A 26,649-nucleotide genomic window follows, 5' to 3' on the forward strand; every position below is an offset into this window, starting at 1 on the left:
TATACTTTTTGAGAAATAGGGGATTAAAAATGTTAAAAATCGTATTTTTCTCTGTATGACATCACAATGGGGGCCTCATTTAGAAGGGTCTTAAAGTAATCAGGTGCGGGTCCATCAGGCGCTCCCTACCTAAAGTAGTCCTACACATCCTGTAATTAATCGCTTTTGAACCACACTGCTAAATTCTCTTACAAGACAGTTTACGTTCTTGGTGTCTGCTTCGTCCAACAAACTACGATGAAACGGACATTTTCCTACCACACCCAATGTAAGTTACAATTAATTTGTATTTTCTATTCGAATGGAGTATCTATGTGAAGTCTGTTTTTACGACTCGACGAGACAAATAAACAAGCAAGCTGGCATTAGCTGCCATCAATTAGCAACACACTCGAAGCTGCTACGTCTAGAGAGGACGTTACGTTTAACTCTAGTTAGTTTGATAATATTGGTATTACGTCGAGTAAGTTCATAACTTGATTAAGCGATAACCGAGGATTCAGTAGGTAAGTTATATTACGTTAGCTAGACCTCGGGAATGTTTCTAGGTTCGTCGGTTTCTAGGTTCGGCTGTGTGCAGTGGCGGCGTACTAAGCCTCCACACTCAAATTTTCAGCCGCCTTTCCTAGCGATAGCTGGCCTGACAAGGGAAATGGCCCTCTATGGCAAACAGTCACTGGCTGAAACTTAGCCTTCGTTTTGAACTACGTTTGTATGAGTGGTAGGTTGTGGCGTAAAATGACTTGATTGTAGGCTTAGCTGTTAGTTTGTTGTTCAGTTGAACATATTTATCTAACAACTTTTTCCCCCTTCTATTTCTGTTAGGTGCCGCTTCACTCTGCTACTGGAGGATCAGGCTGACTGCAACTGCTATGGATGCTATAGCCTACTGAATAGATGGCAGGAAAGCACAGCACACGTGAATTTCTAGATGAAGAGTGAATAAATGCACTTGCTTAACTGCTTGCTTAACAAGTTGTCAATGGTTATTTATGCAAGCTTGTGTAGCCTAGGCCTAGCCAAATGTATCCTGGCTGTAGATAAAGCAGGATATGAATTTCCCAATATTTTGCCAGATTAGGCTAATAGTGGTTTACTGAGGTTTAATATCAATTAAAATACCATTGAAATCACGTTGATCTTTAGTTTGGTTGTAATTTCAACATTGTTTCAATATTCATTTTAGTGGAAATACCATTGAAATCCCGTTGATCTGTAGTTAGAATTTCAACGTTGCTTCAATATTAATGAAGGGTGCAAAAGTGATGTGGCCTGGTGCGACGTTGATTCAATGATTTTAACGTTGACCAAGTAATGTTGATTTAACACAGATTCAATGACTAATTGTTATCTGGGTGCAGAAAGAGCAGTCATCAACATGAAAGTCCCGTTTTGCAGGTAGCCTATTGCATTGCATACAATTAGGCTTTCTCTGAACTACATTTTCCAAAGGCCAGCTTTCGTGCTTGTGTCACAACTTCAGAACAGCTTGACGCACATGCTTCAAATTTGGTGTGAACATTTGTATGGGTGGGCTCAATGATGAAGTCAAGGTCAAACCCACCTTGAGTGTGATAACAAGAATGCCTGACACACAAGGTTTTTTGGTACAAGGGTTTGTATGAACTCAAAGATTAAGAGATTCAATGTTTTTTTTTTCAGTAATCTCCCCACCAACAATGAGTCAACAGCTTTCCATCCACTATTGTAATTCCTCTGGCATTACATTTCTAGTTATAATCTCATTATGTCCTTTAGAGGGCTCATCCTAATTTGTAACAGTTTGGTGGCATCCTTGCTGTGGCATCGCTGAATGGTTTTGAATCCTCCATACGTTCATTAAGTATTTAAAGGAGAATTCCGGTGTGATATTGACCTAAAGTGTGTTGAAACATGATACTGAGTGTGAACGTATGTCTCATAGCTCATCTCAGCTTGTCCCCTGCACTTAGAAATCTGGCGCTAGTTAGCCGATGCTACCAACAGTTTTTTGATGGGGGTGCTTCGGGCATCGGCCTAGCCATGCAAATAAATCACTGTTTTACACCATTTACGAGGCTCAAAGTAGCTCCATACTTCAATGGTAGACTTTCGAGGGCCTTGACATTTAAAACGAGACATTGAGAACTTTGAAAAAGCACTGGTAGTTTATTTACAAGACGATTTATACAGACAGTACCTTCATGAAGTTTACCGTTCGCCGCCATCTTGATTAGTTTATGATAAGTCGAGCAACAAGTTCGAATGAACAGGTATGATCAGGGATCAGATTCCAAAAATAATTCAGTGGAAATGCATGGATTCCGGTTGCTTCCAGTAGCAGCAACTGAAATCCATACATTTCCACTGAATTATTTTTTGAATCTGGTCCCTTATCATACCTGTTCATTCGTACTCATCACTCGACTTATCATGACTAAATTCAAGATGGCGGCGTGAAGGTACTGTCTGCATACTGTCTGTCATTCACTTCAGGATTTTACAGTGGGACAGCCCTCAGCCCTTGAGAATTTAGCTGGTATGTCTGTGAGTCTTTGTGTGGAGAATGGGGCTGAGCCTTGGATATTTTCTTCTCTTCTCATGCCCTGAGGGCTAGTTCTGCTTCATCTTCTCATCAACAATGAGAGTGACTTGAAGCAAGTCAGAGGGAATTAATTTGTGAGGCCCCACGCATACTGTCCCTCAAAGAAAGAGGATGAAAGCCTGTTTATTTTATCTTTTAGTGTAGCTTTACAAAAAGGACTCACAGATACAGATCTATTTAACTTTTATTGTATTTGTTTCTATTGGCAATACCAGGTTGTCAGACCGGGGGTCAGATGGCGTGTTCCTTTAAGTTAAATGCTTTGCAAATTATTATGCAATGTTATATACACATTAAAAATACATCTTTGTACAAAACAAATCTGCCTACAGCCTTCTATCCACTTTCCACCATACAAAAGCAAACACGGAGGTTTAAGACTCTGAAAGGCACACCATTGCAAACTCTAATTTTTTACTAATTCACTACTAAACATTATTTTATCCAATATATTTTGCACAAATGCAAAGACCTAGATAGCTTCTTTAGACATTGTTTTCTCTTATGGACAAGAAAGGAAATATATTCAAAGACACAAAGACACATCAAATTGTAAATGCAAAAAATCCTCTTAAATAAAACTTTTAAGTAAAGGAGTCCATTTGAGTGCATTTCTGACTAGAACTTTTCTTCTTTTTGTACATACTGGCGGTGTCCAATGTCCAGATCAGGGGCCTTGTTTTTCTTCAGTCTGCAGAAGAAAGAAAACTTGATTGCAATCATATACAATACAAGAGGTTGATTTACTGTACCAACTAAATATTTTCTGTCTCCCTTGTGCAATAACCTTGAAATCTTCACATTCAGTAAGATCCAATAATTTTAGAACCCTGACAACAGCTTATGTTTTTTTTCTCTTCATGGTGTGGTTTATTTTTCAATGTCAAAAATGAGTTAGAGCTGAAAAAACTAGATGTACCGCAAAGAGGTACAAAATATGACCGCTGTCCAGTTCTGCATATTCTGTGATAATGGACGACACTCCATTAGATTATCCGAAAATAAACGCACGTTCGAGGTTGTAATGCGGCCACGACGCGCAGCGGACCTTGCACCTTGTAGTGCGTTTATTTTTGGATGAAAGTCCATTATCCCGCTTATTCTACTGTTAACAACATGTTAAATATTCATTTTACATTTTTTTTGTTATCTCATTTGGATAGTTGAAGCTGTTGAATAAGTATTTATTTCAAACTAATAGTACCACATAAATGGTTGCTACGCTGGAACACTACCTACCTACCAGCTAGGCTACATATAAAACAGTCAAAACGTCGATGAAATAAGGCATTTTTAATTTTTTGTAATGAACTGCACGTTCCCATTAATGGTGAAGTTTGACATGGAGAAGGCTCATTTGGAGTTGCCGCGGGTGTTGCGACTTTTTTCCCAGACAGTACCCCACTCCACTGCTTTCTGTCGACTGCCGTGGGTGCCCAGTAGCTGTTGAGACTCGTCTCGCATCTGTGTCCAGTCACTGCCATGATCTGCCGGCTCTCGGACAGCAGCTGACCGACGGTTACGCGCAAAGAGTGGTTGGTGAAGCGTTGCAGTGTTTCTTTGATGTTTTTCCTTGATATAATCAGAGAGGGTGCAAGCGGAGCTAGTAATCAAGGATCTTTGATACAATGTTTCAAATCGGTAATTTTCAATGAACGTTCTAAAGAACTCGGGCGAATTGATACAAAATATGTAGGAAGGTCAAAAAAATGGAACTACTTCATAGCCGTGCAAAAACCCGATTTTTAATTGCACGTTCTAAAGAACCTTCACAATGGGAAACTGAATCAAGCAGTAGAATAATGTAAGAAAACTAGATGTACCGCAGAGCGGCACAAAATATGACCACCGTCCAGTCCTGCACATTCTCTCCGCAAAAATAATGTCTCTTGTCTCTTGTCTTGTCTCCATCTCCTACTCTTGTCACTTCTGTGTATGTAAATTAGTGTATGCATGTGTGCGTTTGCTTTTGTGTATATGTGTGTTTTCGCTTGTGAGTGGGTCTGTCTGGGGGTAATGGGGTGTGTGTGTGGGTGTGTTTATGTGTGTGTGTGTGTGCATGCGTGTGTGGGTTTGTTTGTGCATGCATGCGTGTACGTATCTTTCTGTGTGTGTTTGCGTGTATTCATGAGTGCGTATGTGTGTGCATGCATAGAGTACAGTCACTAAATGTACACATATATTCATTTATTGTATGGTCCCCCATGAACAGAATCCCACAAAACTTGGCATACATCCAGAGGGTATCATAATGATCCTACACTTTAAATTCCGTGCAGTTTTGAACCTGTCAGCCAAATATACCTGCGATTACAATGTTTAATTTTTGCTTTTTCATTTTTAACTAGGTGGCGCTATACATCAAATGAGTGGCTATGGGATGGGTTGTCATGGCCCCTGGAGGCCAACATACAAAAAAATGGTCATCCTAGGCTCTACAGTTCTCGAGATATTCACAGAAAACTGTGCCCGGCCATCTACAGGCCAGTTGGTACAGTACAGTCACTAAATGTACACATAAATTCATTTATTGTATGGCCCCCTGTAAACAGAATTCCACGAAACTTGGCATGCATTCAGAGGGTGTCATAATAATCCTCCAATTGTGTGCAGTTTCGCACACACAAATAAAGATACACGCACACACACATACAGGCACGCACGGCCATGCACACACACATGCACACACACGCAGGCACACACACAGACACGCAAACACTCACACGCACACACAGGAGGAGGAGTCCTCCTCATTGCGTTTTAGCAGATATAAGTTTGCATGTAAGTGTTCTTACCCTTTCATGGTCTGCATTTCTGTGATGGTCTCTGGTAGGGCTTTTCCATATGTCTCCGGTAACAGTAGACAGAGAAGGCCTCCAAAGATGGCCAGGCTCCCCATTATAATATAAGGCAGGAACTTGTAAATTTTCCCTGAAAGGACAATGAGGTCATGCATAAGGTCGTGTAGGTCTGTTTTGTTTTAAAAACTATGAAGGTTACCTAATATCAGACAGTGTGATGTTACCCAAGCAGTGTGAAGTTACCCAAGAAATACTGACTAGTTTCTTGTAGGCCTTGGACTACGAACCCTGGAAGTGTCATTGCAAGGCATTTTTACTACATTGTGCACTCAATTTAGTAAATTGTGTGCTCGTTTTACTAGTGTACTCATTTTAATATATTGCTCTCATTTCTCTGAAATGAACAAACTATTTACTAAATTGTGCATGCAATCTAGTAAAATGAGAGCACTTTCTCATGATATACAAAAAAAATATTTTCTCAAGATAACTTAAGGTTATAGTTGATTGATAGCAGTTGTAGATCGACCCACTTTCACCACAGACCTGATTCGTCTTCATGCTAAAACATTTAGCAAAATATGACTTCAATTACAGTTCCGCAATTACTGTTACTGTGCAAAATTACTTTAGACATGATTATTACAATTTCAGCCACATCCTTGCTGAAGTGAAGTGTTTATGACTATTCTATGACTATTTGGTTACACTTCACTTTTTTTTTAAGTATATTTTTTTGGGCTATTTATGCCTTTTAATGACAGGACAGTGGAGAATGACAGGAAGTGAGTGGGAGAGAGAGTTGGGGTGGGATCCGGAAAGGACCACGGGGCAGGAATCGAACCCGGGTCGCCGGCGTACGGTGCAGGTGCCCCAGCCAGTTGCGCCACAGCTAGATCCTGGTTACACTTTACTTGACAGTGTCGACATAAGAGTGACATGACACTGTCATGAACGTGTCATAAACAAGGCATAAACGTTTATGACATAACGCTTCGGGTATGGTTAGGTTTGTGTTCATGGCAGTGTCATGTCACTCTTATGTCGATACTTTCAAGTAAAGTGTTACCGACTATTCTATGACTATTTCTACGACTATTTCTATGACTATTCTATGACTATTTATATGCTCTGCAAATGCGCTTCAATTACACATCCAGTGTAGCAGCTGTAACTACTGTCTATCTATCTATCGCCCTGTATCTCAACCAGATAACCAGAGGATGTTTACTCACCCAAGTAAATGATGAAGGAGGAGAGGATGGAGGCAATGCGGGCGGCTGTTGAGCAGATGCCCATGGCAGTGTTTCTCAGCACGGTGGGGAAGAGCTCTGAGGTCACAGAGTAGACCACGCAGAACGCTGCCGTGATGCCAAACTTACCCACCATCTCAAAGAATATGGCCAAGTCAGGTAAGTCTGGAAAACACAAACACAGATGGGAACTATAGGGAGATTCACAGCGCTGACTGACTGATATTGTATCAATCAGACATTGTATCTAGACAGATAGACAGACAGACAAACTGATAGTTAGATGTTTATGTTTGTCCATCTGTCCATGTGTTTGTCTGTCCGTCTGCCCATTCATCTGTCCACTCTTTGTCTCTTGCCTGTGGGGATGAAGCATATGAAGAGGACAATGGCGCCCCCTAGCAGCAGGGTGGAGGACTGGCACACATGGCGGGAGCAGAACTTTAGCAGGAGCATGGCGATGATGTAGGCGGGCACCTCCACCACGGCCGACAGGAAGGCGTTGAGGTAGGGGCTTCCGGCCAGGTTTGAGGTGTTCAGGATCAGGCTGAAGTAGGCAAGAGTGATGACCATCCTACAACCAACAGCACAACACACAGTTCATACACATTCACTATGACTTTGGATGAGATGTCCGAACTATTGGATGAGATGTCCACACTATTGGATGAGATGTCCGCACTGTTGGATGATATGTTGGATGAGATGTCCGTACTATTGGATGAGATGTTGGATGAGATGTCCGCACTTTTGGATGAGATGTTGGATGAAATGTCTGCACTATTGGATGAGATGTCCGCACTTTTGGATGAGATGTTGGATGAGATGTCCGCACTATTGGATGAGATGTTGAATGAGATGTCCGCACTTTTGGATGAGATGTTGGATGAGATGTCCACACTATTGGATGAGATGAGATGTCCACACTATTGGATGAGATGTTCACACTTATGGACGAGATGTCCGCACTATTGGATGAGATGTCCGATGAGATGTCCGCACTATTGGATGAGATGTCCGATGAGATGTTCGCACTATTGGACAAGATGTCCGCACTATTGGATGGGATGTCCGCACTATTGGATGAGATGTCCGCACTATTGGACGAGATGTCCGCACTATTTGATGCACTATATCTGTGAGAGAGCAGGTCAGCCATCATCCAAACTAACTGCATTTGATATTTGATACCTTTAATAAGGTACATCAGGTGGTTTCAATCATTCAATCATTGTTCATTAATAATAATAATAGTAATAATAAGTTACATTTATATAGCGACTTTCTTAACACTCAAGGTCGATTTACAGAAGTCAAAACAAAACAAAAAAACTAAGATTTTTTTTATGAATCAATGAGTAGGCAGGTCTCCATTCAGCTCGTTTGCATAATATGCACATTAATACAAATTTGGCTGAAGAATATGCACATCTGTGTGTGTTTCCTGCGTTATGGTAAAGGATATTATCCTAATATAGGTAAGAGTTCCCATCAATTTTAATCATGTTTAGAGCCCGACCAATATGGGATTTTAAAGACCGATAAACGATATTAATTTTCAACAAACACAATGTAAAAATGTGTTCTAATATTTAGCATATTGAAAAGTTCTGATCAAGGTGGGATATTGTGTTTAAATAGGCCTAACTATCTGGTACCAAAGGCAAGGAAAGGAAAGTCAGTTAAACTTCATCCATCATTTTAATAACATTTCATGTATTTTCTTAATATTCACAACAAGTAAATTAATAAATTAAAAGTGATGGTGGTCCAATAGCGGACCAGAAGTGGCATGCCACCGGTGGTCCGCTATCTGCAAATCTGATTTTGCTATCTGGGTTGTGACTGGACCCGCGCACCGGACCCATGGAGCACTTGACAAAAAGGCAGACACTCTATCTACTGTAGGTCCGGACAGTGGGCTAGAAATCCTGACGAATGGTCACCCTAGACAAACAATGGCTATTAGCTAACGCTATTGTTGTGGCTAACTACCTTAGCTACATGGTCAGAAAATGTATGGAATGACAGTCGAAAGAGAAAATTATAGTGCTGTTGTTAAGTTACTCGGTATAACCGCGTTTATGTTTCACAAATACACCAACAATCAAGTTAGCCTCCCCCACTCAACCAATGCTAACATTATTTTACTGTTGGACGTAACGTTAAGCTGGAAAGACAATACTGGACATTTAGATGAAGGATCACTATTTGGCTGTCCTTTACTTTATTTTAAAATAATTATTGGTTGTTATAAACGCCAATACCGATAGGTCAGCAAATAGCTAATATCAGCTGATAATATCGACACACACATTTATCGGTCGGGCTCTAATCACATTGTATCTTAAGCAAATCGAGTTAATTCACCCCCCTCTAGTGATATATATGCACGTTAGAAGAGTGAATGCATATTTCAAGTTTTTCCAGTCAGGATTTGTTATTCAAATAGTTAAAATGTTCATTAACAAGTTTAATGGAAACCTGCTTTAGTTTTAACAATTGTCCAGTACGTAGTTGCTGAAACTCACCATAACACGGCACAGATTCCTACTATTGAACAGACATTGACGCTTCTCAGCACATCAAGAATTGAGTATTTTTTCTCTTTATTTCCGAGGAAGTTTTCAATCTGTTGGGGTAGATATAATCACATCTGACACTTAAAAGAGGGAAAGAAGGACAGCATTGTTTTAGTTGAAGAAAGTAAGCTCTGGCAGAAGCTTATTATACTTATTCATTTGTCTGTCACTGTTATCTAAAGTAACTTACATAGGCTACGTCATTTCTTACAAGGGCCAGTTTCCCCAGAGCAACTCGGCTTGCTCAAGGGCTCAATGGTGGCACCCGGGAATGCGGTTTATGTCGAATGTAAAAAGCCTACACCGGAAAACAGGTCTAATCACATCCACTTGTCAAGCGGTAACAGTGATTCTGACACATAGACGGTAAAAATTATAAATAAGCGTTCACCCATAATTGATCAGCGACTACCATAAATGTTCAGTGTCATCACTGGCTTAAAGAAAACATAGTTTTTTGAGTATTTTTTGGGCAATAGCAGAATGCTGTCAGAAATTGGCCGTTTTATAATTTACAGTGATAAGTGTAGGCCTTTAGGCAATATTTAAAACAGTGGTATCTGTTTGGACCACTGATTAAGTTTGATACTCAATTCAGTTTTGATGGTTGTAAAAAATGTCTTCATATGCTTTTGTACAAAACAAAAACATATGATATAAAACTGAATTAACAAAGCAGGTTAACTGGATTTAAACTATTACCAATTTGCTGATCGCTGTCAGAATAAATGCTACCTCTCAACAATCGGATGTGATTAGACCTGTTTTCCTGTATACTGTAGCCTTCTGACGTTCGGCATAAACCGTATTGCAGTTTGCATTGCAGTAACTGCCTGTTCAGTTTACTGAAATCAAGCAGTATTAGTTTAGAAGTATTTTTTATTATTATTGTGCTTATTATTATTATTATTATTATTATTTATACCCATCTTTGGATTTCCGAACTTATTGTGAGTATTATTATCCATTTTAACTCTTTTTTACTATTGTAGTTAGCATCTCTGATTTTGTCATCATGGCCAGCATGTTCACATTTCGCTGCTAGTCCTAAAGTTATACATAGCTCTATGTGTGCCAAATATACTTGAACTCCGTCCTATACTTCCAAACTAGAAGTAATCTCCTCTAAATGATTAACCCAGACTAGAAAGGCCACCGCCAGAATGGCCCTGGAAAGCAGACGGTTATACAGCAGTGGCTTACCTCATCAGGTGTGAAAATGACCTGGGGCACGGTGACCTTGTTCATCCTGGCTGCATCTCTCAGTATGGCCTCAGCCTCCTCCACTCTCCCCCGGGACAGAAGCCAGCGGGGCGACTCGGGAATCAGCCTGGTAGAGGCGGGAGAGGAGAGGAGAGGGGTGGTTATTCCTGTTATGTTACAGGTTAGGTTTTCATCCTTATTGAGGAGAGTGAAACAGAGGACAGGAGAGCCTAACAACATGCCTTCACACAACCCTCAACAGTATGCCCTTTCACACAGACAACACAAAGGCATGGCATGCAGCTTTTTGTAAACACTTTGGATATACCACCAAAAAGGGAATCTGCAACGGATGACAGATCGGTCTTTGATAATGAAAACAAACAGCAAGAGAGCAAATTCCTCATTATGAATAAAAAATGGCACACTTATGGTGCAGGGTCAAGCTGTCCTCAGTTCGTTTGAGAATGTTTTAAGATAAGATAAGATAAGACAAGACTTTATTTAATCCCGCACTGGGGATTTTACTTGTTACAACAGCCCAGAAGACAGATCCAACAAATTAAAAAGGTTTTTGTCTGCTGGGTTGTCACTTTTGATATCAACTGGATATCAAAAGTTCTACTGGAGTTAGAGTTCTGTTGTGTGTTGCTGCCATGGTAACGGTGTGTGCCTGGTTCGTTTCGTGGTCCCATGTAACATTAATGTCAAACTTGATGTTCTATTCAACAATTTGTCTTTGGCAATGGACTATGAAAGCCTACAGCTCCACGACATCTGTCAGCAGCAATTTGTTTTTGTCAAGCAACACTTGTCGCCTGGACTATAAATTAATTCTATTCATTTTTTTCTATACTTTTTTTGTATATTTATCGTTTTTGCTTTATACAGATGGGACAGTGAAGACTGACAGTAAGCGAGTGGGAGAGAGTCATGAGATGGGATTAGGACATGATACGTGGGGCGCGTTCGTCTCCAGTGAGCTCTTGGACCCAAATGTGGTACGGATGCTCGTTGCAACTGCTTGCGCCAAAGCTCCTCCACCACCCAAAACACTTTTTATATATTACATTAAACACAGTTGATCTGGATAGAGTAGTACAGTGCTGTTGCTCACCACCACAGAGGAACGTAGAGCAGTCTAATTGATCTGGATAGAGTAGTAGAAGGCTCTCACCACCACAGAGGAACGTAGAGCACTCCAGATGCCGCCATGGCAGCCACCAGCCACCGCCACTGGCGCAGGAAGTAGGCCACGGGCGGCATGGCCATGTAGCCCAGCCCCGAGCTCATGAACACGCCCAGGGAGCTGAAGACCACGCGCTCCGCTGGACCCAAGGTCTCGCAGCCTGGACCACACAGAGGGGACAGAGGGACAGAGAGAGGGAGAGAGAGGAGAGAAGAGAGAGGAGAGAACGAGGGAAATAGGGAGAGGAGAGAAGAGAGACACAGGGGGAGAAATATGGAGCGAGAGAAAGAGATGAGAGAAAGAAGGAAATAGGGAAATGGGGAGAGAGACATGGGGGTAAGGAGAGAGATATAAGAGAGAGACACAGAGGGAGAGAGAGAGAGAAATAGGGAGAGATAGTGATAGAGAGAAATAGAGAGAGGGAGAGAGAGAAACAAACTAAGATACATATTTTTTGCTCAGATTTTGCACATGATTAAATCAGCTTTAGTTAGCCTTTTCACTTTTTTATAAGTGTATTTTTTGGGCTTTTCATTTGATAGGGCAGTGAAGAGACTGACAAGTGTGAGGTCACAACTCTGGGCCACAGAGAAGGGAGAGGAGGCACCCCTATGTGCCTCTGGGAAAGACACACTGATAGCTTGCCAATGTAATCTATAGTTATACAACCCGAATTCCGAAAAAATTGGGACGCTTTGTAAAATGTGGATAAAAACACAAATCATGTCAACCCTATATTTAATTGAGAATAGTTCACAGACAACATATCAACTGTTGAAGGAGATAAATGTTTTTTTGGAAAATATATGTTAATTTAGAATTTAATGCTAGCAACACGTCTCAAAAAAGTTGAGACGGCATTTTTACCACTGTGTTCCTTCACCTCTTCATTTAACAACATATTAATGTTTAGGAACAAACATTTAGGGATTAAACATTCAGGAAGAGTTTTAAGAATGAAATGTAGTCCTATTCCTGCATTATATAGGATTTCAGCTGTTTAACAGTCTGGGGTCTTCTTAATCATGGTTTTCATTCCATGATGCACCCAGTTTGACAGGACTGGACTGCAGATAGGCCATTTTAGAACCTGGACTCATCCTCTAAGGAGAAATACTGTTTAAATATGGGCAGAACTAATTTTGGCATTGTTTTCCTGAAGCATTCAAGATTTTCCCTGAATTGTGCCTTGCCAGATGTGCAAAATGCCCATGCCATAGGCACTGATGCATCTCCACACAGTCATGGATGCTGGGTTTTGAACTGAGCACTATGAGCAAGTTGTTGTTGGATAGTCATGTCTAAATAAAATGGTAGAGTTTACACTAGTATTTGTGAATGGAACATTACACTGTGCTCATAGACAAGGGTTATCAGCCTAGCAACCCACTACTTGCCCTATGACAACTCCTAATCCCCATGGACAGTGCATTTCCTACAGTGGACTATTTGAACTTTCTGACACTAAATAGGATTCATGCATACTGAATGTAACCATCCTACCTCTTTGTAACATATACCTCAGGTGGCTTTAAACACCATATTCTATTCTCTACACCTAACTAACCTATTCATTTATCATACAGACCTTACTGCTCTGTAACTGACCCTAGGCAGATGGGTTAGGCCCTTGAGTCGTGGATCTGCTCGAGGTTTCTTCCTATAAGTATCTCCAATTCTAGGGAGTTTTTCCTTGCCCCTGTTACTCATGGGCCCTCTCTGAATGTTAAACACTCTGTAAAGCGACAAATGTTTTCCTGAGCCATTACTATGCTTTTCTTTACAGAAAAAGGTCTGGTTTTAACGCAGTGCCATCTGAGGTCCAAAAGACCATGGACATCCAATATTTCTTTCAGCCCTGTCCCTAGTTTTCCAAGATTTCTCTGGATTCTCTGAATATTTTAATGACATTATGTACTGTAGATGATGAAATCCTCAAATCCTTCACAATGTCATGTTAAGACATTATTCTTATATAGTTTCATCATTTGCCCACACAGGTTTACACTGAATGATGAATACCTCCACATCTTTACTTCTGAGAGACTCAAGGGCAGATTTATGTACATTTGTGAACAAAGTGTGATAAGCACCATGGCCAATCCCCAGAAAGCGCACACTGTCAGCTCATCAGGTAATCAGCGACATTCTCCGCCCACAATTTGCACTACTCACAACTTGGTAACACTTTACTTGACAGTATCGACATAAGAGTGACATGACACTATCATGAACACATGACACTGTCATGACACATAAAACCTAACCCTAACCTCTAACCCTAATCCTAACCCCAACCCTAATTCTAACCATAACTCTAAACTTAACCCTAAACCTAACCCTAATCCTAACCCTAACTTGTTATGACAAAAACTGAATGTCACTTAATAACAGGAGGGTTATGTCATAAACGTTTATGACTTGTTTATAACATATTCATGACAGTGTCATGTCACTCTTATGTTGATACTGTCAAGTAAAGCGTAACCCAATTTAATAGTCAAATCTAGCAGGTAGGAAAGTTTAAGTTCATGACGTGAAAGTTAGACATACAGTGGGCAGTGCTTCGACTTGGCCAGCTTCACTCACGGCCCTTTTATCACGCGACTTTAATTTGTATTTTCCCAGTGTGACGCTGCAACAACCCAAACAACCGGTAGATGGCTCAAGTGAGCAGGGTGTCTCGTAAAAAGAAATGGAGCCTGGAAAACCCTACACAGACTTCACTACAAACTTTAGCAGACTGGTTTAGAAATAATTTAATAGCCAGAAATATGCCTGCCCTGCCCTAATAAAGAAATATTTGGTTAACTGCGAGTGAATCCCGTTTGCAGCCGTAGAAGAAACGCAGGACAAATTAAACATTCTGGTTTTCTCCGAGTGCAACGATGATAGACAGACATCATTTGGACAAAATATAGAGCATATTAACCTCCGTTGCTCAGTCAAATGCCTTCCTGTTACGTCCTGTTATCACGGAGTTACAGGCGATAAACGATTTTTGATGGTCACAAGTTTACTTCATTAGCGGTTTATTTTTTTTATTAAAGAGTGTTTTTCATTTAAAGGTTTGACTTCGTGCTTATTCAGTAGAGCATTTAGTGCTCTTCCCAATCCCAGACGTTCACATTGCATGTTTGTTTGTAATGGATGCAACCGCGAGATACGCTTGTCATAGGCGCCGATACCGTGGATGCTCCGTCTCTCGGGCACCCACTGAAAACATCGAGCACCCACGTGTGACAGCTTACAGTCCCGGCTAAATTTACATTAACAAACAAAGCTTATTGTTTTGTGACACAGCTAAACACTGGTACCTCATAGAACGTCTATAACATAGCCTAGGTGGTCGCAACTCACAAAAGTAAGCAGATAGAAAGAACTCACGCAAATCTAGCCTACAACACGCAGACAGCTTTATGCGCAGGGGAGAGAGCGCGCGCGCGCGCACTGTGCTTTATGATTGTTGCCTTCTGATGGTATCTTGCTAATTCACTGAACTGCATTAGGTGACACAAATGGTATTGCCTTTATCTTATAACTCCTTGTCTGAGCGACTACCAGGCCTATGGTAAGAAAGGCAGGCGAAAGTTAAGATTGCTTCTGACATAGTACAAAGAAGCAACACTGGTGCTTTGAATACCGGTTCTGTTGTCTTTGAACGCTTCTCTTACTGACGCATTTGGATTAACATCTCCTTTTATGAGGCGGAAATATTTCACTGCAAAACAGACATGCGCTTTAATGGGCAGTTTCGTCAGGGAGGGCTTCTCCTCCTATCTTTTTACGCGAAACTCTCACTTTCCCCTAACCCTCCTAGGAATGTATATGCATGACACGGAAAAACGCAAATTGTGGCCTGTTAATACATACCACACCATGGTTTTACGCGCATGTTGTGAAGAAAATACTGTACACCTCAAGTGTGCGTAAAAGTGGTAGTACATCTACCTCTCAGTCTTCCTTGGATGCTCTTTTTATCCCCATGGTTCCAGTTCACCTAATTAGTTGTGAAAAGTTCCTCCTTTTGTTGTCTTTATCATTTCACAACTTTTCCAGCCTTTTGTTGGCCCCGTCCCATCTTATTTGAAACGTGTTGCTGGCATCAAATTCAAAATTTGCTCATATTTTCCATGAAATAGTTAGATTTCTCTCCTTCAACAGTGCATATGTTGTCTGGGAACTATTCCCACATAAATAAAGGGTTGGAATGATTCGTAAATCATAGCATTCTTTTTTTTATTCATATTTTATAAAGTGTCCCAACTTTTTTGGAATTCGGGTTGTAGATTGCATTTCCCTTTAGAATCACTCATTTGGCTAATGATTTGGCAGTTAATTGTCGAGTGCTGTCCTGGATTTCAAAATAGAAAGGCAGATGATAAACCTGCAAGTGACTTTGAAGAGCAACAATCCAACTGCGGTAAGATGAGCCACTGAAGTACGCTAATGTACTAATGTCAGTCAGAGTCGAAGTGTATAGGACATAGGAGAGATGCACAGTATGGGCAAAGGATTACACATGTTAGAGGTGTTCAGAATCAGAACAAAGGTGGATGAGCTTGTTCTTCAAACAAACCTGTAACTGTTAGTGAAACACACTCAGCACACAGTGAACACACAGTGAAGTGAAGCACACACTAATCCCGGCGCAGTGAACTGCCTGCTACAGTGGCGCTTGGGGAGCAGTGAAGGGTTAGGTGCCTTGCTCAAGGGCACTTCAGCCGTTCCTACTGGTCGGGGTTCGACCCGGCAACCCTCCAGTTACAAGTTCGAAGCGCTAACCAGTATGCCACAGCTGCCCCTACTCGCACCCGTGTCGACCAATGGTCAGTCGGTGACATCATTGCTGCTCAACCACATGGGAAGTGCAGGAAGTGAAGTGGTCAGCAGGGGCGTGCTGAGACCTTTGAAGGGGCAGGGGCTCAAATGTAAAAAAAGGGCACATGGAACAAAATTTTCAGAAAACGTGTTAACTTTATTTAAAACTTAATTTTGATTACAACCCAATAGAGAATACATAGGCTACATGCAAATTATATCAAAATAAAACATCTTCCATCATTTAAATTCTAGCATTATGCTATTTCAATGATGATGGTGGGACAGGCTATTATATGGTTTAGCAATGTGCAAAGTAGTCTAATGCACTAATAAACATTTTATACATTTTCATATTTATTCATTATGTATCAAGAAGAATGGGTGTAAATAGCAGACAGCCCCACTAACACAAAACGTTAAGGGAACGTTCGGGAACGTTAGTGTATGGTTCCCTAAAGGTTAGTTCGAACCAAACCAAAAACTAACGGTTAGGGAACGTTAAGGGAACGTTCTAACGTTCCCTAAACATTAAGGGAACCAACCAACTAAAACGTTCTCCTGTGGTTGCACAGTACCTTCACACAACGTTCCCGTTTGGTTGTCTTTGGTTGTTTTTTGGTTGTTCTGAGTGCGGTTTTGAAATGTTTATTTAAACAAGCTCCATTTCAGTTTTTGAAGTAGCCTAACATACAAAATGTTTGCAGTCACTTGATTTAGATCCACTCAAATGATTGGTCTTATGAAATCTAAGTAAGGTAAAAATCATATCAAGATAATATTTATTTTAGGCTAATATCAATTTTACTAAATAAAAAATATATACTTTTGTGCTTTTTTTTTACCGTATTAGGTGAATGAACTTTAAACAAGAATCTATCAATAGAACACTTTTCACAACTAAGAAAATTCACTTCTTTCATTTCACATTTCACTTCAGTTCAATCAGACAGGCTCTCCCTTACACGTAGGGCTACCCCCACGCCAGTAGGGGGAAGACAGCGCCTCTGCTTTCAGATTGATCGATTGAAGTCTTGTCCTGACTTCCGTAAACGGGCTCTGTTTGAATTCCGTGATTCCGTGAACACCGTTGGAAGAAGTCTTGGAATGGATTACACTCGTCTTGAATTCGATCTCGCGAAAGTAAGTGAAATATGTTACAGTTTCATGATGTAGGCCTAGTGGTTGTAATGCAAGGGTTTAAGGTTGACCTTAAGTCCTTTCACTTGTAGGGCTTTGTTATATTCCGATTCTGCCAAGTTTGTAATTTACCAGAGCACATTGCTCGTTCGTCTTTGTTTGCTGCTGTTCTCAACGTGTTATGTTTTGCAGCATTGTATGTTTTGTGTAATCATGTTAACCTGCTCGCGTTGATGTTACAAATAATAGCACTAGGCTACCGTTTCTTTTAATTAGTTTTAGTGTACAGTCAGTCCTTTTAGGCAAGTCACTCGGCAGCAGTGGTGTAGTCTAGTAGGCTAGTGGATATATTGTATGTAGCTGGATCTAGGCTACTGTGATGTAGGCTAGTAGTTAGCTGTAGTGGGTAGGCTATACTGTGATCAACCCCAAATGTATCCTAGTCTATTTTAAGTCGGCATACTGAGATGGTGATGCTTTTTAAGTGGGTATAACCTACTGAACAGTCCTGCATATGTAGGCTACACTAGAGCCATAGAGATGGCCATAGATAATGTGTACACTGTCGGCGGCCATCTTGTAACACAGTTTATCGGATAGACGATTCAAGTGAATAAACCTCTGAATTTTGCCTTCAAAAAGCTGAGATCCGGTAGCCTATCTTGCAATTTTTGCTATGGGAAAATAACATGGGGAGAGAATTATTGCACTCTCCCGGGGACGAAGAAGTCTGAAATGCAGACATTTTGCTCAATACACTTTTGTCCTCTGCCTTCGAGTGGTAGGCTAACTGTGATCTTCGGTAGGCCTATGTTAAGACAGCAACTTAGATTTTTGTTACCCCAGACCTAACTTGCAATGTAACTTGTCATAGGTAGTTAGGTTAAATTAACACCCTGATCTCCTTATAGGCAAATATGGCAGTTTTGGTTCCTTTTTGTAGGCGAACTTCAGAGGTCTGTTGGGAAGCATACAAGAAGGGACGGAATGTGTGTAGTAGGCTATACACAGCTGCCATACTGGCTTTACAAACTAAGCCCATTCTCCCCATTAGAAATTCTATGGGCTACAATACAAAAACCAAGTCAAAAGCTGGGCCAAATATTCAGTCAAGAAAATCTGGTTGTGTACAGGTGACTGATTGCTGCAATACTATCAATAATAGTTTTCTCTGTATGGAAGTACTGCTTTGTTCTACTACTGGCTCACAAAAACTTTGTTCTCTTAACGTAGATTCATACACCAAAGCTATGGAAAAGTGTCAGCGGCTGATGGACACTTCTTGCATTGAGGCGGAAGAAGATGCGAGCGTCCACAAAAGGCAGTGCAGGGTCACGTGATGGTAAGACCTCTTAAATACAGACTACATTATTTACACAATTCAAATATTCTTTTTGCAATCAGTGCAGATTGTATGGTCTTTTATTCCAGATGAATCCGTTCCGCAAGCAAGAAAGCATTCCAGGATGGTGCGTGTGCCTGGAAGCCCTGTCTGTAAGTTAACATTTATACATGTATTTAAGAAACCAGTTGAGTCATATGTCCTACCATGGAACTACTGACATTCATGTTTATTAACCTGGTGCATATCATGTGGCTGTTCTGATGTATTTGTCTCTTCCTGCCTTTTTTTAGGTCAGCAGATGTCACTGCCTCCACCATCTGCATGTGAGTTTTTCTTTTTAAGCGATTGTTTAATGTAACAGCATAGGTTTATCTTTTGCAAATGTCATGTGCAAGAAACCTACCATAAATGAACTGACTAATATTCATATTTACTTTTTCTTTTTAGATGAGTCAACACCATACAGGCAACCAGCTCATTGCCCAGAGCTGGATGGGTCTATTATAACGCCTGCCACTTCATCTTGGGACCCAGTTGAAGGTACAGTGTCTTTGAATTTTCCATTTCCAAGTAAATACAATTTCATGACAAGGAACTTGAGAGTAACTAACTTTTTTTTGTTGTAAACAGCACATGACTTATCACACAGAGGGAGGTGGCTTGGCCATGGAGACGAAAATAAGAGGAAATAAGAAGACTCACTTAATTTGTTCACATATGCAAGTATATAATGCATTTAACAACTAAAACTAACACCATCCATTTTTCCATAGCAATAAGGACAACCATTACCGCATGGCACAGCGAATGGACGCATTTGAGGAGAAGATGGATGAGCTGCTCATGCTCTTAAGGAGCTCCCAGTCACCTCCCTCTGCCCAGTCGATGACCTATTGCTGTCGTCCTGCTCGACAGTCACTGAGCTGCAGGAGAGGAGGAACAAAATGCCCTCCCTCCAGGACTTGGTCTCTGCCCGCTTAGGTCCCAGAGTACATCACCAAAGACTCCACATATCCTGCACACACACTCTTTAACTTCCTCCCCTCTGGCAGGCGCTACAGATCCCTGCACACACACTCTTTAACGTCCTCCCCTCTGGCGGGCGCTACAGATCCCTGCACACACACTCTTTAACGTTCCTCCCCTCTGGCGGGCGCTACAGATCCCTGCACACACACTCTTTAACTTCCTCCCCTCTGGCGGGCGCTACAGATCCCTGCACACACACTCTTTAACGTCCTCCCCTCTGGCAGGCGCTACAGATCCCTGCACACACACTCTTTAACGTCCTCCCCTCTGGCAGGCGCTACAGATCCCTGCACACACACTCTTTAACGTCCTCCCCTCTGGCGGGCGCTACAGATCCCTGCACACAAAAACAACCAGACACAAGAACAACTCTCTTCCCACTGCCGTCACTCTCCTGAACTGCAGGTAAGTGGGGTCATCCCCACTTTGACCATTCACCTGCACATTACATACTTTATCATTCCAATATGTGTCTTGCACACTACATTTGCACTATTACTTTGCACTCTACATCACACTCCATGTGTACTTATATTGGTATTATGTCTTATTTCTATAGTTGTTTTGTATATTGTGTTGGTATCTGTCACAATGTATATTGTTGTCTCTATTGTACTCTCTATTGTATTGTCTGTCTATTTAATGAATGTATAGAGCACCTACCAAAGTCAAATTCCTTGTGTTAGTATACTTGGGCAACATGGAGTCTGATGTTATATATTTTTAGACCTTTTGTATTTTGATTATTTTATATTAAAGTTATAAATCCCATAAATTTTGCCTGTTCATTAAATCCTGCAAATATATAATAATGCATTCCTGCTCATGCAGTTTAAAGTAATAATAAAATTGGTATGCAAATTGCAATGTTAGGGGAAGGTTCCCTAAAGGTTGCAACGTTTAGGGAAGGGAACGTTTCCTAAATGTTGCAACGTTTAGGGAACGTTATGGGAATGTTCCCTAAAGGTTGCAACGTTTAGGGAACGTTAGGGGAAGGTCTATGAAGGTTGCAACGGTTAGGCAACGTTAGGGGAAGGTTCTCTAAAGGTTGCAACCTTTAGATAACGTTAGGGGAACGTTCAGCGAACGTTTTATATAACCAAGAACTAACGTTCCCGGAACATTCAGCAAACTTTCCATGAGAACCAAAACTTACTCAAAAAATAACCTTCGCGGAACCATAAATTGTTAGCTGGGAGAGCTGTAACACATTTTTCTCATTTCTCTCCTTGGTTCTGAAAATTCAGTAGGAGTGCATGTACTGTAGGCCTACTGTAGCCAGGGCACAGACAGATAGGTCTTTTCAGTTTTCATTAGGCTATTATCTACACAGAGATCATAGGCTATAAGGCTACATCTTATTGATTAAATTCAAAGCTAATTTTAATAGCCTAGAAATCTAGACGCACCCTGGCAGCAAATATGTTACTGCCTAGTCTGGCTTGTCAGGCTATAATTTTAATGTTTATCACAGTGAACTACCACCATTAGCAAGCTGGTGTCTTGCAGATTCACGTGCTGTGCGTGTGGCCACTGAGTGAAATGACGCGTAATGTAGCCTACTGTAAACAGAGAAGGACGAGTGGTCAGACAATTATCCATAACACCCAACTGTCTTGAGTTGCAGTTATAAAACCCAACTACTTAAAAATATTAGATAGTTAGCAGGCCAGACAGAACACAAAAAAAATAGTTTTGTTTGCTTCGCTGGTTTAACATGATGAGAACAGTGCAAACTTAACTGGTTACTGATCTACAATTCTGACTGTGACATGATTTAAGCATACCGCAAAGTCCTGTAAAATATGTAATTTTAATGTAGCCCAAAATGATAGGCTATTAAAAAAAGTCAGACTTTCTGCCCTACCAAAATGTATGGTCACCGCACGCTACTGGAAGGACGTGTGGAGTTGGGTTAGTTAAACAACTACAGTAGCCTATGTCGTCGGCTTATGACGATTTAGAAAAGGTTTGCCTACTCTGTTGTATGAACTAGGTCTACTAACCTAAGCTACTATAACATAGTAACCTAAACAGAATATGTTATGAACGTTCAGCCTTAGATTTTCGAAGCTGCCAGGTTATTGAAATGGATGGACCATGACATGGTTAAAACGGGTTTGATAGCCTACTTCATTAAACATGAAACAACTTTAAACATTTTATTCTCTATCTCTTAGCTGAATACTATTGCATGTTCAGATAGGCTAACTGCCAAGTGACCTTACCGTGCTCCCAAACGTCTCCTGCAGCAGCACTGTGCCTGCGTGCACCTTCTGAGAGTTCACTGAATGACGTCACGGATTGGTGGCCGCAAGGCATTTCAGTTAACACAGAACATTTTTATTTTTGTAAATTTCTAATTTCACAAACTATTAATGTGACATTTTAGCGAATATTCACGTTGGAACTAGCGGAAGTACTACACATTTTAAAAAGTAAAAAACGGGTCTTGTCAAAAGGGCACTTGTACATCAAAGGGGCAAAAGGGCAGGTGCTAGAGCCCCTGTAGCCCCCCTTCTCTGCACTTGCCTGGTGGTCGGAGTGGCCGAGGCGCACAACTCTTACCCAGAACATAAGCGATCAGATAGTTGGAGATGGAGCCCATCCCAGAGCAGAAGTAGAAGACAGCGAAGATCTCCCAGTTCCACGAGAAGATCTGAGCAAACGTGGTCACCGTCTGGACGACCATCATCACAAAGAGCATGGGTCGCCTGCCAACTCTGGTGGAGGGCAAGAGATGGCTCTTCAGTGTCAGGGAGGTCAAGGTCATTGTCAAGGTTATTTTATTTGTCCCCCATGGGAGAAAATTGTGTTGGATAGAGGAAACTGTTGCATCAGACAGATATTACAAGACATCACAATGACGGAGCACAATGAATTCATCATAAACAAATGAATTAATAAATCAAATCAAATAATAAAATACACGTAACTGCATAGGCTTCTTACCGGTCTGACATTTGACCTGACAGGAACGTGCCCACCAGTGACCCTCCATAGAAGAGCGAACTGGTCAGCGGTACTTTGTACTCATTTTCACACACTAAATCCCACTGCAATGTCATCAGGTTCACACACACACACACACACAGTTTTATGTTGTGTTATATGTTCAATTGCTGTTATACATCACATCTACAACCATGCCTTTACACATTATATAACTAGAGTAGGAATTAGAGAGTGTGGATTCCTTTAGCGATCAACCATTTCACAGGACCTAAAATGGTCTCCCCACATTGACTCTATCCAGAAAAAGGCCCAGCAGAGGTTGTACTTCCTGACACAGCTACGGAAGTTTAATCTGCCTAAGGAGCTGCTGACCACTTTCTACTCAGCCATCATTCAGTCTGTCATCTGCACCTCCATCACTGTCTGGTTTGGGTCAGCCACCAATCGGGACAGGGCCAGTCTGCAACGGACAATTAGGGCTGCAGAGAGGATCATTGGAGCTGACCTTCCCTCCATCCAGGACCTGTACTGGTCCAGGGTCAGGAAAAGGTGCAGCAAAAATCTCTGCAGACCCCTCACATCCTGGTCACAAACTGTTCAACCTTCTTCCCTCTGGTAGACAATACAAAACCAGCCGACACAAAGACAGCTTCTTCCCCAAGCAGTCACTCTGTTGAACGCTCAGAAATAGCCCCGACCCTTACACTGAACAAAGTCGATCAACACTGTTCTGCTCATCTACCTCATGTGTACTTCAATCTTACAATTACAATATTGCTATTAATACATTATCATTGCACTGAACTGCCTTGCACTGTTTATATTTATATTTAAATCTTAAATCTCAGTCTATACTGATATTGTACTATTCCTACCCTCTCTTCAATTGTATATTGCATCTTGCCTGTGCCTGTTGAGGTGTCCACGACCATGGCAGCCTTGACAGGGACCACAAGGAAACAGACATCCCAGCCGAACAATTGCACTACACTATCCCACCCATAATGTTCTATTTATTGCAAATGTACTTACTATATTTATAATTATAGCCATATTCGACTGCTCTTCATTCTACTCTTACTGTTCCGTTTCTATTCTTTTATGTTTTTTTTTTATTCGTATATTCGTGTTAAGTGAGTGTACTTTGAGAGCAAAGATTAACCGGAGTCAAATTCCTTGAGAGAGAGAGTAGATATAACAGGAAGCCCATGATGACAATTGGTAATGATTAACCACAGGGATGCAGTTCAGGAAAATTAGTTATCTTTAAGAGAGTAATAGCAGTCATTTCCACATCTGATAGAGGTGGGTTTTTAACAGACCAAACCAGCTTTTCATATTATAAGCACCAGATGTTACAGTTTTTTTTTTTGAAACACAAACATTTGTTTTGGCTAGTGTGTTCCACATTGAAATAAAACGCCATTTTAAAAATAGTTTGAAAAGTTTTACCTGAATTGTGGACTTTCACAAGAAATTGGCAATGGTTGGTTCAATTTGGTTTATATAGTGGTCAATCAATCAATCAGCAATCAGAAAAAAAATATTTCTAATACTGAACTTATATTCTTATATTGTTCTTTAGTTTATCTTAAATTATATGTGCACAGCTATGGCGTAGTTGTTGTTTTTAAACGAGTACACAAGAGATACTAGATATAGGTCAGCCCGTAGCCTAAAGATATTATAACATGTTAAATACAGTATTTCATCGGCAATGATACTTGATAGGCATTCATTAACAATTATATCAGGACATAGAACAGCCGCTGATGTCAGTTTCTCTTATGTTAGTGCTCACCTCAGTAACGATGGTGGACTGGTAGATGTCTTTACTGTACTTCCAGCCATCCAGACAGCTCTCCTGCTGAATCTGACTGACGTTGACGTCCACGTCGGGGACGTAGTTGAGCAGGGAGAAGTTCCTCAGCTGGTCCAGGCTGTATCTGCTGCAGGAGCTGCGTTTCACCAGCCCGTCCTGCACCACCAGGGGAATGCTCACGTTCCTCCAGCTCTCGCTGATGTTGCTCTCCTCCGGGACCAAACACTCGTGGGGCGGCGTGTCAGCCACAAACACGATGTAAATGCCCGTAAATCCGTTGGGCAAGATGCTGAAGGCCAAGGAGAAGAAGACCAGCTTCTGGAACGGTCCCCAAGTCCCCAGGAAGGAGGTGATCTCATCGTACTCTCTCATTCTCTCTCCTTTATCCAAACTGCCCTTTCACTTGGAGGAGCTGCCTTTATCTCTCTCTCTCTGTCTCTTTCACACACACACACTCACTTTCTCATTCACACAAACACTTTCTCTCTCGATATATATATATATATATATATATATATATATATATATATATATATATATATATATATATATATATATATATATATATATATACATCCCAAAGACCTATATGCACTATGCTATGTAAGATAAGCAGATCCCTTCATTTGGAAGTCATGAGTGCATGGGGAGTGTCCAGGGCCACAGATAAGTTACCCATAAGTGTGTGTGTGTGTGTGTGCATGCATGTGCCTGTGTGTGAGTGAATAATCAGCAGACATAATTTTTAAATTTTTAATTGTTAAAGCCACACCAAAGAACTTTTCCTCTGTCGCACACAGAGATTTAAATCATTTAGAAAATGTTATATTGTTGTTGTATTGATGAGAAGGACACAAGAAGAGGGAAAAAAAGGTTGAGGTGAGGTACAGTAAGGTGAAGTAAATGAATCTGTCTTGACAAAACCTTTGGAGGGCGAAGGTCAGAAAGCGATGTAAGCCAAGCAGCCAAAGACTAGTGTCATGTTTTTGTAACGTGTTAATTTTTAACTCAGAAAAGCAGAATTGAATGTGCAATAACAACAGGTGTGTAGAGAGAAGTGCAGGTAATCTTTAAAGATGAACTGAACTGAAAGAATCAACATTGATAATGTGTTGATTATGACAATTAAAAATAAATGACACTAAAAATGTAATTAAAAAAATCAATAGCCTTTTTTAAGCAACACCAAAATTGCGTTTGTTAGTATTAGAATGCTGCCAGTTTCAATGACGTCACTGGCATGGTAAGACCTGCTGCAGCATATTATGTATACACGAAAATTAGTCATTTTAATGGCATGGGTTACACATTTGAGCCTGTGAGGGACAGGCCAGGGGCCTCATTTATAAAAGTGTTGCGAAGAAACCATCCTTCAATTGATCTTAGATCATTTCTGAAATGATCGTACGTGTGACGAACGTACGTGTGACGTGCGTACGCCACCCTTCCAGATGTGCCCATTATAAATCACAAATGAACGTCAACTTGTGCGCAGCCGGATGGTTTTAGGTCTCCGCCTTGTAAACACCCCCTCATCAATATCATTAGCATATGTTTTAATGAAATCAATGGCCTAAAAGCTGTAGCCTATGTAAAATGATATATTGAAAACATTGTATAGGCCTAGCCTATGCCATCTGATGTTAACTAGCCTATATGCGTCAGTTCGAATAGCTTAACTAATTATGTTTTTTTCCAGCAAAGCTTTCTGGAAAGAGATGGTATGCATCCATGTCCATTGTCCTCTGCTCGCTTTCATTCCTTTTGCTTGCAGTAATGTGAATAATCAACATTTAGTAGCCTATGTTTAGACCTACTTTGTAGAAGAAAAAAATGGGTAGGCCTACCTTATGAAGGAAAGACCTAGGCCTACAGCATAATCCTGTACGTTATGGTACAGTAGGCTACTGTACGTTTCCAATATG

The 26,649-nt window shown here is 40.9% G+C and overlaps 1 protein-coding gene across 1 annotated transcript; it reads right to left on the reverse strand.

Moving 5' to 3' along the window:
- Window positions 1-2,676: 2,676 nt before the first annotated feature.
- On the reverse strand, window positions 2,677-25,208 carry LOC121696982 (solute carrier family 22 member 5-like). The gene is made up of 10 exons (XM_042078212.1): window positions 24,704-25,208; window positions 22,900-23,003; window positions 22,516-22,670; window positions 11,601-11,772; window positions 10,424-10,550; window positions 9,170-9,270; window positions 6,998-7,212; window positions 6,621-6,803; window positions 5,380-5,515; window positions 2,677-3,275 (listed from the first exon to the last, which is right to left on the reverse strand). The coding sequence occupies exons 1-10, from the start codon at window positions 25,094-25,096 to the stop codon at window positions 3,203-3,205; spliced, it is 1,659 nt and encodes a 552-aa protein (XP_041934146.1). The 5' UTR covers window positions 25,097-25,208; the 3' UTR covers window positions 2,677-3,202.
- Between the last annotated feature and the right edge of the window lie 1,441 nt (window positions 25,209-26,649).

This window comes from Alosa sapidissima, chromosome 22 (genome assembly GCF_018492685.1).
Source record: "Alosa sapidissima isolate fAloSap1 chromosome 22, fAloSap1.pri, whole genome shotgun sequence".
NCBI classification, from domain to species: Eukaryota; Metazoa; Chordata; class Actinopteri; order Clupeiformes; family Clupeidae; genus Alosa; species Alosa sapidissima.

Excerpts from the sequence above, each read along its gene's own strand:
- LOC121696982 (XM_042078212.1), bottom strand. The coding sequence starts at position 25,096 with ATGAGAGAGTACGATGAGATCACCTCCTTCCTGGGGACTTGGGGACCG. Across the intron at positions 9,271-10,423 it reads TCATTTTCACACCTGATGAG|ATTGAAAACTTCCTCGGAAA; the intron begins GTAAGCCACTGC and ends CTACCCCAACAG. Across the intron at positions 6,804-6,997 it reads CATATGCTTCATCCCCACAG|ACTTACCTGACTTGGCCATA; the intron begins GCAAGAGACAAA and ends TGTGTTTTCCAG.